The sequence below is a fragment of the Xiphophorus couchianus genome, chromosome 16 (assembly GCF_001444195.1).
Source record: "Xiphophorus couchianus chromosome 16, X_couchianus-1.0, whole genome shotgun sequence".
In the NCBI taxonomy this organism is placed as follows: Eukaryota; Metazoa; Chordata; class Actinopteri; order Cyprinodontiformes; family Poeciliidae; genus Xiphophorus; species Xiphophorus couchianus.
In genome coordinates, this window is record NC_040243.1 from 15,743,038 (window position 1) to 15,760,960 (window position 17,923).

Below are 17,923 nucleotides of genomic sequence, written 5' to 3' on the forward strand. Positions count from 1 at the left end.
CGGGTAAAACTTTCAAAATAACCCCTAAATAGATAGCGGGGCTCAAATAAAGACAAAATAATAGTTTAAATGTGTTACCGCAGGTTTTTTATTTTTTTTATTTTTTTTTTTATGTTACGCAACGCCTGTGAGAACTGCTCATCAGCATGTTGAGTCCGAGGCGAAGTTAAAGAGAAGGATCTGCAAGAAAGGAAAAGCTGTCCGGGAAGCCGCGCCCAAACCAAGACAAAACTGTTGATTGGGGATTTTTCAATCTTTGGGCGGGACTACAAACCAAAGCTTCATCCTGATTGGCCAGAAAGGACGTCATTCGTTGATATCTTCTTTTGATTGGTTGCCTTACAAGGCGATTAAGGCTTCACTTACAATGAACCGCAGCTGAGAACAAGTAGGAATTACTACATTTTCTTGCTTGTACATCCTTGTGTTAAGTGCAGCATTTTTTCCTCGCACTTTGAGGATTGTCCAGCTTGAATAGTCATTTCTTTATCTAGTCCGACAGATAAGTTGTCAGACACTGAAGTGTTTCTACCAGTGCTTTGAATAAGGAAATAATCTCTTGCTAACGTTATGTAGCAAGCTAATCTCATTTATCTGTCGGAAACTCAACTTTCAGTTCACAGTTACACAACTCCACGGACAGGTAAGCGCAGCTGAACGTGTTTTCTTACTTCTCGTCCTCATTCGCCTCCTCTCCGCACTGATAAAACCGACTTTAAGTTAAACAAAAGCGTCTTGTACGGGGGAGATAAATCTGGGCGAGATTCTTCGCCATGTCAGTTCGGGGACGAGAGAGCGGATTGTTGCGGGGGGGGGATCTGTTAATGATCACCTGATACTTTCTGGATAGGGAGATTATGAAATCGCGACTTTTAACTTCCAGCAGACTCGACCACCTGTTGACCCGACTCGTTTTTTTGCAGGCATGACCGAGTACAAGCTTGTGGTGGTCGGTGCTGGAGGCGTGGGGAAGAGCGCTCTCACCATCCAGCTGATCCAGAACCACTTCGTGGACGAATATGATCCCACCATCGAGGTGAGAACAAGACCGTCACACTGCGATCACCCCTCCAGGAAGCTGGATTTGCTCTAAATATCAGGGGTTATTCTGGTGTTAATGGCTGCAGGACTTTTAAAGGCCACTGCAGTCTGGATCTGTCATGTTAGAGCTTATGTTGTTGGCACCTAAACTTAAGAGGACTGTGTAACATAAAAGTTAAAAATGTAAATTAGAGTAGAGAAAAAGTGTTTTATTTATGTAAAAGTAACTTATCTCGTTTCAGCTTCATTTCAATGTCATGTAGCTTCCCACTCCCAATTTTTATAGATCATTAATAATCATGTAAAAACGATTTTATTCAGATTAGTCACGGGCCCTTTTTGGGATTCAGAGTAGAAATGTACAATAGCATTTTCATGTTACTACTCCTCCAGGTTCTAATTTTATATCAATACATTTGTCATTTTGACTTCGACATGTAGATTTAAGCAAAAAATATAAGCGGATGGTAAATTTTAATAGTTATTTTGAATTGCTCACTGTGCAGATTGCACTGGAAATGTATCGAACTCATATTTCCTGGGTAATTACTCAGACTTCTTTTTTGACACACTGCTGCTTGGAGTTTTAGTTTTAGTTTTATTATGAGACATGAAATGTACTCCTTTTATAAGCTGTGTCTTATGAGCTGGAGACAAGTGCAAGTGCCGTCTTTCATCTAGCTGACAAGCAGTGCACAGCAGCAGAGAGGGGAGCACTCAAGCTGCTCAAAGAGAAAACCACAAGAAACATAAAAATGCTGAATATTCTTATATTATTGCAGACTAATTCTGACATTTTATTTTGATGTCAATATTTAAAGTTACAATAGAATTTAGATTATGGGATAGTCTTAAGTAAATGTGTCTATTGTTCATTTATTTTACGCTGCTTGGTAGTAACATGCGAGTACATCAGACCATTCTGCTCGTTTATATAGCACCAAATTACAACAGATCTCATTTTCATATTTCAATATTGTATTTAAATCAAGTAGATGTATAACAATGCAATTTAAAAACTCACATTCAGAGCAATAGACGTGCTCTGCAACTTGATTCTACTTTCAGTACTCTACAGCTAAAGTCAAATGATTATTTAATGCCAATAATTGTTTGGTTATTTGTCTACTGTAGTCTGCAGTTGTCTGCTTAGCAGATGTGCTGCTCACAGCTCGCCGTCTGTGAGAGTTTCAAAACCGCAATACCTCAGTAAAAGCAATAACTGACATGCACTTAGTTTCCACATTGCTGCTGTTTATTCTCAACCAGCACTGGAAATACGTGTCTTCTGTTTGCAAAATAAACTGCAGCCGCCGCCTTCTTTCAGCCAACTGACCGACAGTGTGCAGGAAGAGGTGGGAGAGGGTTCGCTCTGGAGTAACTTTTTCTAAAAGCTCAGTTTACCTTAATTGAACAGGCCCCTACTGAATGTAGACCGTGTTTTTCTTAAGCAGAGATCGTAACTGTGAAATAGATTCAGAGGACATCACGCCTCATAACGGAGGCATAATGAAGTCGAAGCATTTTTTTCACAGATCGGAACCGAATTTTAAATGTTTTCTCAGCTCTGCTAAAACGAGAAAACTGTTCAGCTTGCAGTAGTCACATCTGGTAAATGAAATCCTGGAGCCTATATGGAAGATCTTATTGGTTTCATTTAGTGTCGCTCAAAGATATAAATCATTAACGTCCCGTTAATACGGGATGAATAACTAAGATGCAACTTCAGCCAAACTGTTTGGATGATGACGTGTTTGTGACGCAGGACTCGTACAGAAAACAGGTGGTGATCGACGGGGAGACGTGTCTGCTGGACATCCTGGACACTGCAGGTCAGGAGGAGTACAGCGCCATGAGGGACCAGTACATGAGGACTGGAGAGGGCTTCCTCTGTGTGTTTGCCATCAACAACACCAAGTCCTTTGAGGATGTTCACCTTTACAGGTAGAGAGTGATTTAACAGAAATTCGAAATTCTGGATCTGCAGTAAATTGGTGCTGGAGAGAGACACCATGTTGACTCAGAACAGTTTGAGTCACACTTTACTGTTTTTGGGACATCAGATTACTGCAGGACTCAACAGTTTAGCTATGAAGGCCATTTCCTGCTGAGCAGGAACTGTGCGCATTTATCTCAAGCACACATGCTGAGTGTAGTTAAAATTTCTTTGACCGTTTGAATCAAGGCAGCTCATTTGCTCATTTCAAGACGAACGGCTCCTTTGGAGTTTAGACTCTGCAGTTTATTGTTTTAAAAAAAAAAAAAAAAAACGTGACCGACCCAGATAGGTGGCTGTGAACGAGGTCAACCTCATTGTCTGAGGGTTTTTTTGTTTTGTCTTTTTACATGTCATCTCCTCAGAGAGCAGATCAACCGGGTGAAGGACAGTGACAGCGTTCCCATGGTGCTGGTGGGGAACAAGAGCGACCTGAGCGCCCGCACGGTGGAGACGAAGCAGGCTCAGGAGCTGGCACGGGGCTACGGAGTGCCATTCGTAGAGACGTCCGCTAAAACCAGACAGGTGTGTGGAAACAGGAACACCTGTGGTTCAACTCAATTAAACTGTAATGGAAAAGTTCATTTATCTCAGCAGTTGAATTCAAAAGGTCTTGGCACTTGGAAATTGAATTGTTTGATTGCACACAAAATAATATTTTTAACAAGTTTTGTTTGTAATATCAGGACTAAGGGGTTGAGGTCTGACCTAATTTACCTGGTTTTTCTTCCACACTTTTTTCTTCCACTAAACCTGCCATTAATACCCTTGGCTGCAGCTCTCTATGAAGAGCAGCTTGTTAAGCGATGGCCTTTTGTGGGTTAGCCTCTTTGTGGAGAGTATCTGCTAGAAAACCTTCAAGTCTGTTTTTTTTCACATGATTTTGAAAACGGTAAACGTGGCCTTCAGAGTTCTTTATTAAAATGCTTTGATTTCTTTATGCAATGCGTCAGATTGCGAAGGAACCTAATTTTGGGTTACCTTTAAAACCATAAAATTATAAAAGTTTACAACCAATAAATACACTTTTTGAATGTGATTGATTTCTGGACCACTACTAACGTACGTACTAACAGACTGAAGTAAACAAGACTTCTCCAGAAACCAAAATCTGAAGATGTTACCAAACAAATTATTGGGTAACTTTGGGTTCCTTTCTGTGCAATCTACATGTTTGTTTGTTTTTTTCTGTCTGGTCTTGCAGGGTGTGGAGGAAGCCTTCTATTCGCTGGTGCGGGAGATCAGAAGATACAAGGAGACCAACCGCAGCAACAAGAAGAGCAAGAAGAGCAATCAGAGACGCTGCATTATACTATAGCACACACACACACACATCCAGCCAGCATCCCTGAGAGCACTTGTATAAAACCGCCCTTCACTGTGGAGGCGTCGGTAAAACAGACGGTGCAGAATCGATTTTCATCGCTGCGACCGTTTCTACTGTTGCCATGTTTGTCATTTCTTCAGTGTTCATCTGCTTAAGGAGGATTTCACTGTATGCTGTGCGTAACTGCACTTTGCACAACAATGGGTGAGGAGCTCAGTCTGCATTTGCATTAAATACTTTTGACTTTTTTTTCCTTTTTATTTTGAATCAAATGTCAGTGTTTGACATCGAAAGAGAACAAATACCTTCAGTATATTTTTCATAGGACATTTGCTCGTCGCTCTAGTCAGGTTTTTCCACTCATTTCAGAATAGATGTCTGTAGCCTGTCAAACACAACAGCAGTTTATTTTGTATGTCGGTAATATTTTCATGGGGCAGATTCTTCTGTTGAAACCTTCGAACCATGTTTCAGTCTCCCAGCTTAACTTTATACATTTGTGTTCATTAGATATTAGGATAAGTTTGTGCCACTTTCAAAATTTACTCAGGAAAATGCTTCTTATCGGGCTCCGACTAATCCGCTTACAGGCCTGTACACTCGCATCGTGTGTATCATTCTCAGTGTTGGTTGCATTTATAATTCACTGTCTGTGCACACTTTGTTACAGCACTCTTTCACCTCATCGCCACAGCATGTGAGTTGTGAAAACATTCGTGTCGCGTTATTTGCACACTCATGCTGAAGCCAGTGTTTCATCAGTTTTCCGATCATGAGAGATGCTGGATGGTTAGTATAAGAAAAAAAGTTTTTGATTGTATGTCACTAATAGTTTTCTATTTTTGTAGAACTACTTGATGCATCCCCCACTGTAATAAAAAAAATATATGAAATTACAATGCTGAATGCAAAGTAAATAAAGAAAGTCACATCTTGAGTTGCTTTTTTTTTTTTTTTAGAAACCTCTGCTGTTATATCATTTGTCATTGCATTGTGAACCAAAGTGGGTGCATATCTCCGGGAGACATTCATACACATGGTAATTGAGCAAATGATTACCATGGAAGCCATTAAATTAATAACTGCAGTAATAAAAATTATTTAGCAGATCAATGCTTAACCAGCTTGAGGCAGAAGTAGTGCAGTAGTCTATTTTAGGAACAGTTTTCCTGGTTTAAATTAATTCAGACTAATTGGAGTTGTAACAGTTCCAGTCACCATCCTCTGCAGGGCCCCTTTTTCTACCGTATTCTAGCTGCAGTCCCACTGCATCACAGTGCCACTACTTTGAGTTAATGTATTAAATATACAAGGCCTTAATCTGAGCCATGTCTGATGGAAAATGTAGTCTATATACACTCTATAGTTGAATCAATTGACTTTTGCTTTCATAATTGGTCTAAAATGGATCACTAAGGGGAAGTTTTTCAGTTGGTAATGTAAAATCAGAAAAATATTGCTAAAAGGGGCAGTATTATGTATTTTCCAGGCACAAAGTGCTATTTCACAGCTTAATGTAGCCATTACCTTCAGTTATAAAAATGTGTATATCAAACATACAGTCAAAAAATGTTGACTTTGCAATTTTACAAATTTTGCAAACATTTAAGCAATCCCGAATGGTTGCCATGGGAGATTCAAGGATTCCTCAGACATGCATGAAGGAATCAAAACACTATTTGTGTTTTTGATGAGGGAATAATATAACTCAAAAAAGAACTTTACATAATACTGCCCTTTTAAGAAAATGTATTGCATAATACCATTTTTTTTTTTGTACTAAAGCTAAACTAGGCTCAGGTTTTAGTCTGTCAGCTAGTAAACCAGAGGAAGAGCTGTGGTTTTGAGGTGTGAGAAAGAGCAACTTCTTTTACAGCTCTGAACCAGTTCAGTCTGACATCTCGTAATATCGGAAAGTTAAACATGCAGCATGTGGTTAATGCCACGTTAACCCAAACACCTGCTCAGTTACCGACCAGAAAATGACTCCACTTAAAATTAAATTTGACTTTATTTTACAAAAAGGCACTACAAGTAAATGTATTTATAGAAAACATGAAAAAGTGTCAAAAAGGCATTTTTACAGTCAAAAACAACAAGTAGAGTCCAACTTCCCTATCCAACAGGATGAGGTTTTTAATCACCATCCGAATCGAGACACAAGCTTGCTCTGGTCATCCAGATCTTTCTGAACCTTCTTCCTCATGTAGAAGATTGGACAATCACGACTGCAGAACAGTGAACATAGACAGTGTTACATTTTTACAGCTAATAAAGCTGAAAGCTTCGAGTTTAGATACAAATGTGGATCAGGCGTTTCTTCTGTACCTGGTGCAGAGCACATCTTCATGGAGCGAACCCTGGCAGCGCTGGCACTGAGTCCACAGACGGGAGAAACGCTCCTCCAACGCATTCAGGTGGAAGATCTATTCCATTATAAAATAATAAATCAATAAAAGTCAAAGGGAAAATGTTTAAAACCAAGAAAATTAGAGAAAAATCGATTCTGTCAGTCACTTGCATACCTCTTTTTGATAAAGTTCAGACTCTTTCTTTTTGCAGAAATCACACACAGCAGCTGGAAGGACAAAGATTAAATATAAAGTGACCTGAGAAGAACATCAATTAAAAGCAAATAAAAAGCACAGGAAGCAAAATCACACCATCAGTCTTGAGCACAGCTTTACAGCCGATGCAGGTGCTTCTCTTCTGAGCGAATGCCATGAGGCCTCCGACCTTTGAGGTCAACACAGTCTTGCAGCGCGTGTGGTCGCCCTCTAAAAAGAGAACATTTAAACCATTCAGACTGTTGTTACACATTTCTCTGCTGAAAAAGAAACGACGCATTCTCATTGCTACCGTCATCACACTGTTATGCGCACGTTTCTAAAATTTATTTCTAATTAGATTGGATGTTTGATCTGATTTGAAAAAAGTATTCAGATATTTACACCACATTTTCTCACAACCAGAAACGCCAATGTATTTTATGTGATAAAGTAATGCATAATAGTGAAAAATACTATAATTTATCTTTTTTATACTCAAATATAAACCAAAACGGTATAGTCATGTTTACTGTAACACTTCTGAATAAAATCAAGTGAAACCAACGGTGTTCAGTCTCAGTGCAAATTAAGCTGTTGTGAGAAAATCTGTATGAACGACCAAGAACACACCGTGTTGGTGGCAGCATCACGTTGGCCAATCAGAAAAACATTTTGTTCCACTTCACTATTAAACTCTAATCTGAGTTGGTCAATCACATACAATACTGCAAAAAATATGAATCAAGGTTTTAATGTGATAAAATGCTAAAAGGTTCAACCGGTGCGAGGCATAGTAAATAAAGGACACAAAAAGTCCTCTTGAACACGTGGCTTTTTATGCATTAGTTAAGCCTGCTGCAACAGTCAATTGAATAATAAATTAAAATATGCATTCTGATGATTAATAATTTTTGAAGGGCAATTTTGTTTACAGAGATATCATAATACATTTTATGTTTAGTTCCAGTTGTTTGTGGTTTTTATTTCTGTTTTATTTTGGATTTTTAAAATATTTTCCAGTTCCAGTGAAAATTAAAATTTATTGGTCTTTGAGAGGGGGAACCTGCATTGTTATGCCGTTATACGTTACCTGTAAACGGTCTCATAACAACAAGATTGTCATTTATCGCAATAATTACTGGAACAACTTGTCGTCCAGCGAAATTTGTTGTCATCGTGGCAGATTTAGCATTAGTAACAAACATAATGGGGAAAAGGTCAATATCATTGGTGAGTTCTTGTACTTAGCAGGACGCTCTCTGCCTTGGTCTCCCCCAGGATGGGCTCGAATATCCTCAGCAGCGGCTTGGACAGCTGCTGCTCCAGGTAGTACTGTGTGTCGATGGGAATATTGTTCTCCAGAACATAGATTGGGTCCTGAGAATTAGAAATAACAGAAGAATTAAATGTCTATTAAAGAGAAAAACGACAGCTCACATGCGTTGCATACCTCTGACTTCATGTAAGCGGCTGCTCCCTTTGCAGCCTTGATGATGACGTAGGGGACTCGGTCTCCCAGGTTTGGGGCGCTACCTGCATCCCTTTTCCTCATCCTGTAAAAAACACCAACATGAACAAGGACATTTCCTACAAAAACATTTCTTTTCTCTAAACCTTAACTGAAATGAGGAGTTATTAAATAATCCGACCTTTCGGCCAGCTCCACGTGTGCCTGCTTGCCAGCGTACTCCTGGGCTGTACGCGTCAGCTCTTTAGTGATGACCAGCTGACTGATGTCAATGCGATTGCACAGCAGGTCTGAGATCACTTCTTTCGCATGATCCACCGCACCTTGAGGATCCCTAAACACAAAAATTCACCTAAAATGTAATTTCCTGTAGTTTTCATGCTTACAGAAACACATGAAGATCCGCTTTATCAAGATTCAAGCAGACTGTACCTCTCAATGAGAATCTTTTGTAGACAAGTGTTAATAAGGTTGGCCACTAGAGGGCAGTTGTCTCTGCGGACTGTCTCAATGCCTTTACAGTCCATCTTGTCATGCGTGTCTGGACTGGAGGAGAAATACAGGCCTGCATAGCGCTTCTTATTGATCAGCAGGTATGGGTAATACACCTGTGGAGATCAAAACACAGATGTTCATTTTATTAAATAAATTTGAAGTGACCAAAAGGAAAAACTGAACAGTGTTTCCCACTCTTGAAGCATTTACAGGAAATCCAACAGTTTGCTTATTATTCACAAGGTTTTTAGTCATCTTTCATGCCCAAACTCCGTACATATCCAAAGTACAACTTCCCAGCACTAACATGTAGAAATAAAAAAATAAAGTGTACAAACCAAAGTTTAAAATAAATTTTGAGTAAATTGTGCTATAGTATTTAGTCTTTCAGTCAAAAAAAGAAAAAAGTATACATTACAAGTATACATTACAGACAGGTGACAGGTCAAAACATGGACAGACACGAATAAGAAGGACTGCCTAACTAGTTAACATATCATTTAAATGAAACTATTGGGAAAAAAATGAGAAAGAAAAAAATCACACTTTTTGGAGCAACTTTTTAAGAAATTCTTATATTTAAATGGATTAACTATAAGATACATTTAATAGTTTTATTGTTATCCAGATCTAGAACATATTTACATTTCAGGATTTCGGTTACTTTAAAAGAACCATCTTCACAAAAGTAAAAATGTAAAAAAAATATTTTGTACATCTTAAGGCATGTTGATAGTATATATTACTATCAGCATGTTTGATAGTAGCATGTACTACTATCAAACATATAGTTTGATAGTAGTATCAAACTATATATACTATATAGTATATGCTGATATATACTATCAGCATGCCTTACAACAGGTACAACATTGTTAAAGCATGAAAAAGCAATGCGAGTAGTTATTTAAGACATTTGTAAATGCAAAAAACAGATTCTCTGAAAGTTTATCCAGTTTATGCCTGGTTCTGACTTATGAGTTATTTGTATCAGAATTACACTGTGTCCCAAATTATTATGTAAATTGGATTTAAGTGTCATAAAGATTGCATTTTTTTGTTGTGCTATTAAATTTATAGATGGTATTGTGTGTCAGGGCTTTTTGAATCACTATAATTAATTTCAGAGAGTTGATTAGTTTGTCTTGTGAGCTCAATTAAAGGAAATCTATTTAAGAAGGATGTTCCACATTATTAAGCAGGCCACAGGTCATCTGTTCTTTTAAAAGGACAAGTTTTACCTTCTCAAACTCCAGCTTGATGGGTGGAGTGAAATGCGACGACACCCACTCAGCTGCTTCCCTCCCAATTTCCATGGCTTCTTTCACGGTTGTAACTCCGAGTTTGACCATGACAGAGTCTGTGTCTCCATAAACCACCTTAAGAGAGACAAAAAGGATTATATTTTAAATAATCCAAAAAAGAATCCCTGAAAAACAAAGATAGAAGTTTTTTTCAGTAATAAAAACACAGAGAAGTGTCTCACCCTGGCATCAGCTTGGTATCCGTTGGAGATTGTATATTTGGACTCCACCAGTTGTTTGGTTTTCTCAATCATCTGTCTTCCAAAACCAGTGACACTCTAAAAGAGATAAAAGCAAATGTAAAATAGGTAAACCTCTGACTTTAAGAGTGCATCATATCTCTCTCATTATTTAGCAAATAGAAATAATTTTGGTGAATAAAACCAAGCTGAAAGAGGAAATGTTTAGTGTTGTAACTTCAGACAATGGGAGAAAAAAAATGGTGTAAATATCTTGTTTCATCTAAACATCTCCATCTCCACCTGTTCTGTGGTTTCTTATCTTAACCCTACATCTCAGTCGTTTGCCGTACTTGCTCTTACTTCACATCTGTGCACAACAAAAATATGGCAAAAACTGAGTAAAAAACAAAACAGCTGATCAAGGCCAAAACTGAACTGGGAAACTGCACCATGCCTATTCACCTAGAGCCATTCACCATCCGATTAACTGGAACAAGCAAGTGCTCACCTGTGAGATCTCCAAGCAGGGCAGTTTGCCCACCTGGGCCCCGGTGAAGCCATACACAGAGTTGGCACTGATTTTCAGGGCTAGCTGTCGGCCATCTAGCACCTGCTTCTTGAAAGGATCGGTTTCCTTCTTTAGTTCCGCTTTGGCCCTGTGGGGACAAATGGGAATAAATGTCAGAGCTAAAATATCCAACTAAGTGATCTACTATTATATAACACCTATAAGAAAAAAACTGCAGGCATATGTTTCATTAAACCATATTATAGAGCATCCTCTCTCGGACTGGGTATGCTAAATATCAAATAGCTGTAGATGAATGTAAAAACTAATGTATACCGTCTTAATTCAGACTACTAGCGCTTTTTCGATTTTAAAGTAGTTCAAACCTCTTTCGGGCAGACAGCAGGTTCTCCAGGATCTCTGGAAGAAGACCTTTTCTCATAGAGCTCTTCACAAACTGATCACCTGTGGGAGTCTTGATGAAGTCATCTGGTGACAATCTGCAGACATAGAAACATACAGCTATTAAAAACAAGTCTCCAAAGGCTTGGTCTGAAGATAGTACCGTAGTTATTTATGCCAATTTAATTGAAACCATTTGTGAAAAGATGTCATATATCTGATCTTTGGTTTTTACAAGGCTTTCATTTGCTGAATCCGATTTCTTTTTCAAAGAAAATAAGACATAAATAATATTCATTTTCTTATGGTTGCCATGTAGTAAGTGGTTCTTGCATAATTATTTCAAAAGCAAAACAGATGCCATAAAACAAGTATTTATTTTTACAAAAGTGTTTTTTGTTCTTTTTATAGCGATTGAAAGTTTGTGCAAGAAGCCATAGTGTAATCTGCTTTAAATCTTAGACTCTTATAACCTCAGTAAACTCCTGATTTGTCACAAGGTTGTAGAAAATAGTCAGTTTTTAAATAGTTTTAGTCCTTCCTCAAACACCTCACGAGAAGAATTATTTCAAATCTTCTTCCCTCAATAAGAGCGTCCACACTGCAGAGTGTTCTGAGAGCAATCTCGTCCCACAAACATATTTTTGCAAACAGTCAATTTTTCCTTGAATTTCTTCCTTGAGGGTTGGTGATGGTACAAATCGAGAATGAAAAGGCTTACCCCAGTTTCTCAGCAGAGCCTTTCTGCAACAAGGTGGTGTAGCACAGATTGTGAGCCATCATGATGGACGGATACAAGGAGGAAAAGTCCAGGGTGGCAATAGGAACGCTGTAATAGCTGAAAAAATAAAGAATGATGGATGATTTAATATCTGTACCTAACAGAGAGCAGTAGATTTTTGAACACACAGTAGCCTAAAGAACCAGTAGATGTACAGACCCTTTCTCTGGCTCAATGACCGTTGCTCCCGTGTAATCTTCTCCCCCCTCAGTTTTCACAACAGGCATTACCAGATCCTGTTTCATAGCCTTAAAAAAGAGACATAGATACTTATTTCTAAGTGGATTCAGAAATCAGTCCATGCATTCATTACTGCCTGCATCTCTCGCTCTTTGAGTCACATTTAACAAAGTGGAAAGGCCCAGAAGGTTTTTGGATATTAATATTTGACAGTACCATCTGAACAATACAAAGTAATGATATGGCTCAGGACAAACTGAAAAATCTTGCAGACCAATGACTTTTAAAGGAGGGGAAAGAGCTCTCTCACAGTTTGAAACTATTTCTTGTTTTATGAAGCTCATACATGTTTTCCAAATTACTTTCCTACCACAAACTGACCTACAACCCTTTCAGGGTATGGCAGAGAAACAGCCTCTCTCTAACTTGACTCATTTGCAAGTCCACCTTAGTATCTTGTCAAGTGGGAAAAAAGCACACATGAAGTAAATCCGATGTGAGTTTCTTACCTGCCGCAGCAGCTGAGAGACAACTTTGATCTGCTGTCCTCTGGAGAGGAGGTAAGTGAGAGGCACTCCCGTCACTCTGGCCATCTCCATGTAGTTAATCACACACATCAGTTTCTGCAGCAGGCGCAGCGGGAGGTAGGCATCTTTCAGGCAGTAGACCGCCAAACGGCGCCGTGTTTGCTCGTTTCCATTCTGATGTGGAAGAAAGAAGGTGGTGAAACCAAGCGAGGAAAAACAGCCGTGACGATAAAAAACAAAAAAGAAAAAAGAAAAGTTCAAAACCAGGGATACCTGCAGATCGGTGATGATTGAATGTTGCACATCCTCCTTCTGTTCTTGTAGAAAATGGAAACTCACAGCGTTCAGAGTGTAGGAGCGTAATTTGTAATCCCTTAGAAGAACCTGCAAGAAACACACCAATCTATAACCCTGGAAAATGTTTTTACCTATTCAATAATTGTACATAATAAATGTACAAGTGGCATTTAGAGTGCTGACCTGCAGCAGATCAAACTGAACTCGACCCTCCATGTTGATGGTCTTGTTCTCCCTGCGCCCCATCTGCTTACTCTGGAAGTTTGACTCTCGCAGAACTGATTTGATGCCTCGCATTCGACCCAAATATGGAAAATAATCCACCTGAAAGGATGTCAGAAAATTGAGAAAACAGATTGGATAGGGTTTTTTGTACTTTTGCACAATGTTATCAATGTTAAAATAAAATAAAATTTATTTGCATAGAACTAATTCACAATAAATGTGTCTGATAGCATTTTACAAGATAAAGATTTTCTCCTCATTTTTAAAATCAAAATTACAGCTTCAAAAGGAAAATTCCCTGAGCTCAGAGGAATAAAATAGAATTATAAAAACATTCCAATCTCGTTTTCTATTTTTATCCAGATCTGAAAAAAAAACTTGAAACAAATTCCAGTGTGCAGACATTTTAAGAGAGATTCTAGTTATATTGCAAAGCAATAAAATTCTGCTTGATTGCCAATTTTCTGTTTAAGAAAGCAAAATGTCTAGCAGAAGTTGGAACTGATTCAAAGAGTCTTTTAAACGTGGTTTTATCTCACCTTCAAAGCAGCCGCTCTGTTGAGCAAGTAGGGAAAGTCGAAGTTCTGGATATTATATCCAGTTATGATGTCTGGATCTACAGTCCTTAAGAACTCCGCCCAGCTCTGCTCAGAAGAGAAATGTAACAAAAAAAGGTGATATTTTAAAATCAAATAAAAATATATATATATATTCAAATCTGCTGTGAGAGTTTCTTATTCTGCCTTCTAGAGGCTGATCCCTACCCGCAGAAGCTGTTTCTCCTGAGTGAAGCATAATATCTGAGAGCCAACGATGCTAGCGCAGGCCTGGAGGGTGAAAACTGTGCGAATGAACGGCTCAGTTTCACCCTGCCTTTGGACCATAGAGGCTATCTGAATCACTGGATCTTTATCTGGTTCTGGGAAGATTCCTGGACAAAAAAAACATATTTTAAAAAATCAGCATCAACAGGTCTTTGACTGGGCTTTTGTCTCATGTTCAAATAATGTGGAAGAAAAGCAAATGACAAGAAATTACCTTTTCTTCCTGCACACTCTATGTCAAAGCTAAGGACCCTAAGTGGAGCGATCTTCTGCCACTCTCCTTCTGCAGGGTGACTTATGAAGTCTGTCCATCCGACATCAACTTCATATTGACAGAAAGAAACCTTAAAAAGAAGTACAAGAGGTGGAGTAGGACAGCAGTTTTACAACGTTGACAATATAAAACAACAAAATAATGAAGAAAGGTGGGATCAAGAAGTAGGTAGGTAAAGATATTCATCTAATAAAAGCAACACCAACCTTTCCTGGAGTCTGAGAATCTGTGTCTATTGAGGTCTTCTCTTCACGCACTCTGTACTTGTCTTTGGGAAGTTCAATCCAGCAGCATCCCACTACATCACTGTCCACCATGAACCTATGAAACACGAGCAGGCTTGTCAGACTGCACAAGTAAAGCCTGCCATGTTCTTTAGTCAGTGTGAGACGGTTTTGTTCCATGTCAAACGCAATGCATTTCATTAGGATGTGGGTATTAATGTAAAATTGTGAAGTGAATGGGAAACTTTACAAATAAAATTGAAAAGTGTGGCATGAATTTGTATTAACTCCTCACATGTTTGCTTACTTGCTTTAATAAAATAGTTCAGGTAGATTAGAGGGTCAGCATCTGTAAACAATGCTTTACAGGTTTTAATCCAGACTCTAAACCTATTCTAAAACATTGATATGCTTTAATACCTCTGTCACACCCATTTATTTATAAATACATTTTAAAAACATAAATTGATTATTTTTTCCCACCTTACAATTATGGACAACTTTATAGACATTGCCTCAATTGTTCTGATATTTTGGATTGTAGAAGATACAAAGTGTGAAGAAATTAGCCTTTCAAAAAGTTTATTATATAGAAATTATTTATTTATTTATTCTTGTGATATAGAAACAATAAGTTGGGCTTTTTTTATAGAATTTTTAGTAATAAATGCTATTCATTTAACACTCTTTTCTCTCCGTTTTTTAACAAAGCATACCCACCTGATTTCAAAATCTATGTTGGCCTCATAAGCCTGGTAGCTCTGGATGGGAAAAGGTCCAAACTTAAAGCCCTGTTCCAGCAGCCGCTTTGCAGGCGCGATGAGACGAGGCATCGCCATCGTTATCCGCAAGAAATCAAGGCTGCGTTGTCCGTGGTAACCATATATGCCTTTAGTTGAAAGAAAAGAGATGCTTGGAATAACAATTATATCAAATCACATTGCTAGAAAGCAACAAGCATAATAAATACAACTCTGATGCAGGCTTTTATTCCAACATTGATTTTTTTACAGGTTCCATATTTTTCTAACAGCCTGATCAGAAATTATGACAGCTGGTAAAGTCCTTTAAAAGCTCAATTTCTATATACTTACTCTCTTTACGGCAGATGTCCACAGCAAGCACTGTGATCGAGATGTTGTCCTTATTGGAGCGCATGTCCTTAAGAACAACAGAGTTCAGCTCTCTTTTAAATTCATCCAGGTAATTAGATGTGAACCCTCAAAAAAAAAAGAGCAAAAAATTATTGTTGTAACATCAGTTGCAAGATTTTGTAACAAATAGTGATAATCTATACATAAGTCAGAAAACCAATGGTGCTTTTTCTGCTAGTTTAAGTATTGCAGAAGATCCACCTTATTGTAAAACTACAGCTAAAAGTCAAACACTCACCACTTGGTGCAGGAACATAGAAGTAAGGCGCAAAGCCATGAACATGACAGCACACACTGTTCCCACTATCTGTTACACCAAACATCCTAATGATAGGAACTTTTCCTTGTGACTGACCAGGCATCCCAGCTATAGAGCCACCTGCAGGAGGCGAAAAAACAACACACGTCGTTTTCTATCATCGTACATAACATATCCTGTCTCTTCTAGATGTTTAGTAGAATTTTCTTGCATTATCTAGATGTACTTTATGTTTCTTAATATCTACCCAGGTAATAGTCGAGATCAATCTGCTGGAACACCAATGTATCTGAAGATGGATCCAGTGAGGGGGCAGAAGGCCTTCTCCAACGAGGGTTTAGGTCTGCTGAGAAAAGGTCACCTGACAGGACAGGAAGTTAAGTTGGTGTTAATACTAAATTACATTATGAGATTTTGGTTAAAGTCAGCCCAACACTCACCCACGGGAATGACATCATGTCCGGCCTGTCCTTCCATGTCTTCCACATCCATCTCTGCGTCATCAAACATTGACAATTCTTCCTCAAACTGGGATGGACTGTCCTCCCAGTCACCAGTCGCTTTACCTCGCTTGGCCTGGGATGCACCACCCATGAGAGGGCCACCGTTGCGTCGCTTGAAGTCCATAACTGCAAGCGATTTAATTCAAAATAAAAAGGTCAGAAAATTCAGAAGAGAGACAGAACATGCTTAATTAGCACAGTGGGAAAAAACTAACAGTATAGATGCTTTATTGTGTGCAGCAGATTGAGAAAACGTATACTATTGAAAATATTAAAATATGCTGCAAAAACATTTTGGAGAGAAATGAAAAAGGATAGATGATTATTGATGTTTATAACTATAGATGCTTAGCTGGGGAAACTGTAATAAAATTAATACACATTCATCAAACCCAACAGACATACAGAGTATTTGCCAATGTTATTGCAGGGGTGCCCAAAGTCGATCCTCGAGGGCCTGCATCCTGCATGTTTTAATTCTCTCCCTGGAGGTAGTAACAACCTTTTCAGCATGTCAGTGTTCTTCTTAGGCTTTCTAATGAGCCACCATTGGATCCAGGTGCGTTAAACCAGGGAGAGAACTAAAAAATGCAGGATGCCGGACCTCGAGGACTGACTTTGGACACCCCTGAGCTAAAGTATTATCCCAAAGGGAGTAAATGCAGTTGGATGGCAGCATTTCAGACCGTGCACTATTTTGTAAAGTACTTGTAACATGAGAAATTTTGAAAAAGTTCGCGGGTTGTTAATATTCGTTCGAGGCACATAATACACAAAGGCACGTGAAAAGCTTCACATAATACACAGTTCACCAACTACTTGAGTCAAAACGCACTCGACGACACGCATTTAACATTTCACTGTTATGTTAAGCACAGTGAGCGCAATAATTTATTAGTGGGACGTGTGGTTTTCATCTCAAATCCTTTACAACAAGCTACTAACGGCAGCTAGCAAACGGTGGATATAAACACAAATATGGTCTCGCGCTAAACTACATGAAGGTTTATGCTCAGATAAACCTATCAAGACCATTATCGACCACCGATGCGTTTCTAGTGATGTTATAAATACCTGTAAAACTTGATCTTCCTCTACAAGCCCCTTCCGACAGCAGCTCCCGCCACTCGTCTTCAATTTGTGGGGTTTCGCCGTCGAAAGCGCGGAAAGATTTCCGCGTGGTTACTCGGGCTACAACTAAAGGAACGGACAATGACGTCACAAATATGGCGGAAGTCAGAGTAACTACATAGGCGTCGCAGAGGAAGTCAAACTAGACTTGTCCACACCTTGTACAAGAAGAAGACAGCGTTTTCCTGACTAATTCACGTGACACCCGACTTAGTTTATCCTTTTGAAATGTTCAAAAATAACGTTAAAAATTTTAAATTTTAACGTTATTA

The 17,923-nt window shown here is 38.7% G+C and overlaps 2 protein-coding genes across 3 annotated transcripts; one reads left to right on the forward strand and one right to left on the reverse strand.

Moving 5' to 3' along the window:
* The first annotated feature begins 245 nt into the window (after positions 1–245).
* On the forward strand, positions 246–5,301 carry LOC114160036 (GTPase HRas). Of its 2 annotated transcripts, none has more exons than XM_028042389.1 (5): positions 246–388; positions 924–1,036; positions 2,807–2,985; positions 3,403–3,562; positions 4,242–5,301. In XM_028042389.1, the coding sequence occupies exons 2-5, from the start codon at positions 926–928 to the stop codon at positions 4,353–4,355; spliced, it is 564 nt and encodes a 187-aa protein (XP_027898190.1). In that variant the 5' UTR covers positions 246–388; positions 924–925; the 3' UTR covers positions 4,356–5,301. The 2 variants fall into 2 exon arrangements, with proteins under 2 accessions (XP_027898190.1, XP_027898189.1); XM_028042388.1 differs by having other exon boundaries at positions 276–643.
* Positions 5,302–6,356: 1,055 nt separating this feature from the next.
* Positions 6,357–17,745, reverse strand: pold1 (polymerase (DNA directed), delta 1, catalytic subunit). The gene is made up of 27 exons (XM_028043069.1): positions 17,595–17,745; positions 16,458–16,646; positions 16,265–16,378; positions 15,997–16,137; positions 15,699–15,824; positions 15,325–15,493; positions 14,587–14,701; positions 14,321–14,450; positions 14,047–14,213; positions 13,822–13,926; positions 13,241–13,381; positions 13,034–13,144; positions 12,743–12,934; positions 12,213–12,301; positions 11,994–12,110; positions 11,257–11,370; positions 10,871–11,018; positions 10,363–10,458; positions 10,118–10,255; positions 8,814–8,989; positions 8,563–8,715; positions 8,364–8,466; positions 8,158–8,290; positions 7,028–7,141; positions 6,890–6,942; positions 6,693–6,790; positions 6,357–6,592 (listed from the first exon to the last, which is right to left on the reverse strand). Exons 2-27 carry the CDS (start codon positions 16,642–16,644, stop codon positions 6,505–6,507), a joined length of 3,318 nt encoding a protein of 1,105 aa, XP_027898870.1. The 5' UTR covers positions 16,645–16,646; positions 17,595–17,745; the 3' UTR covers positions 6,357–6,504.
* Between the last annotated feature and the right edge of the window lie 178 nt (positions 17,746–17,923).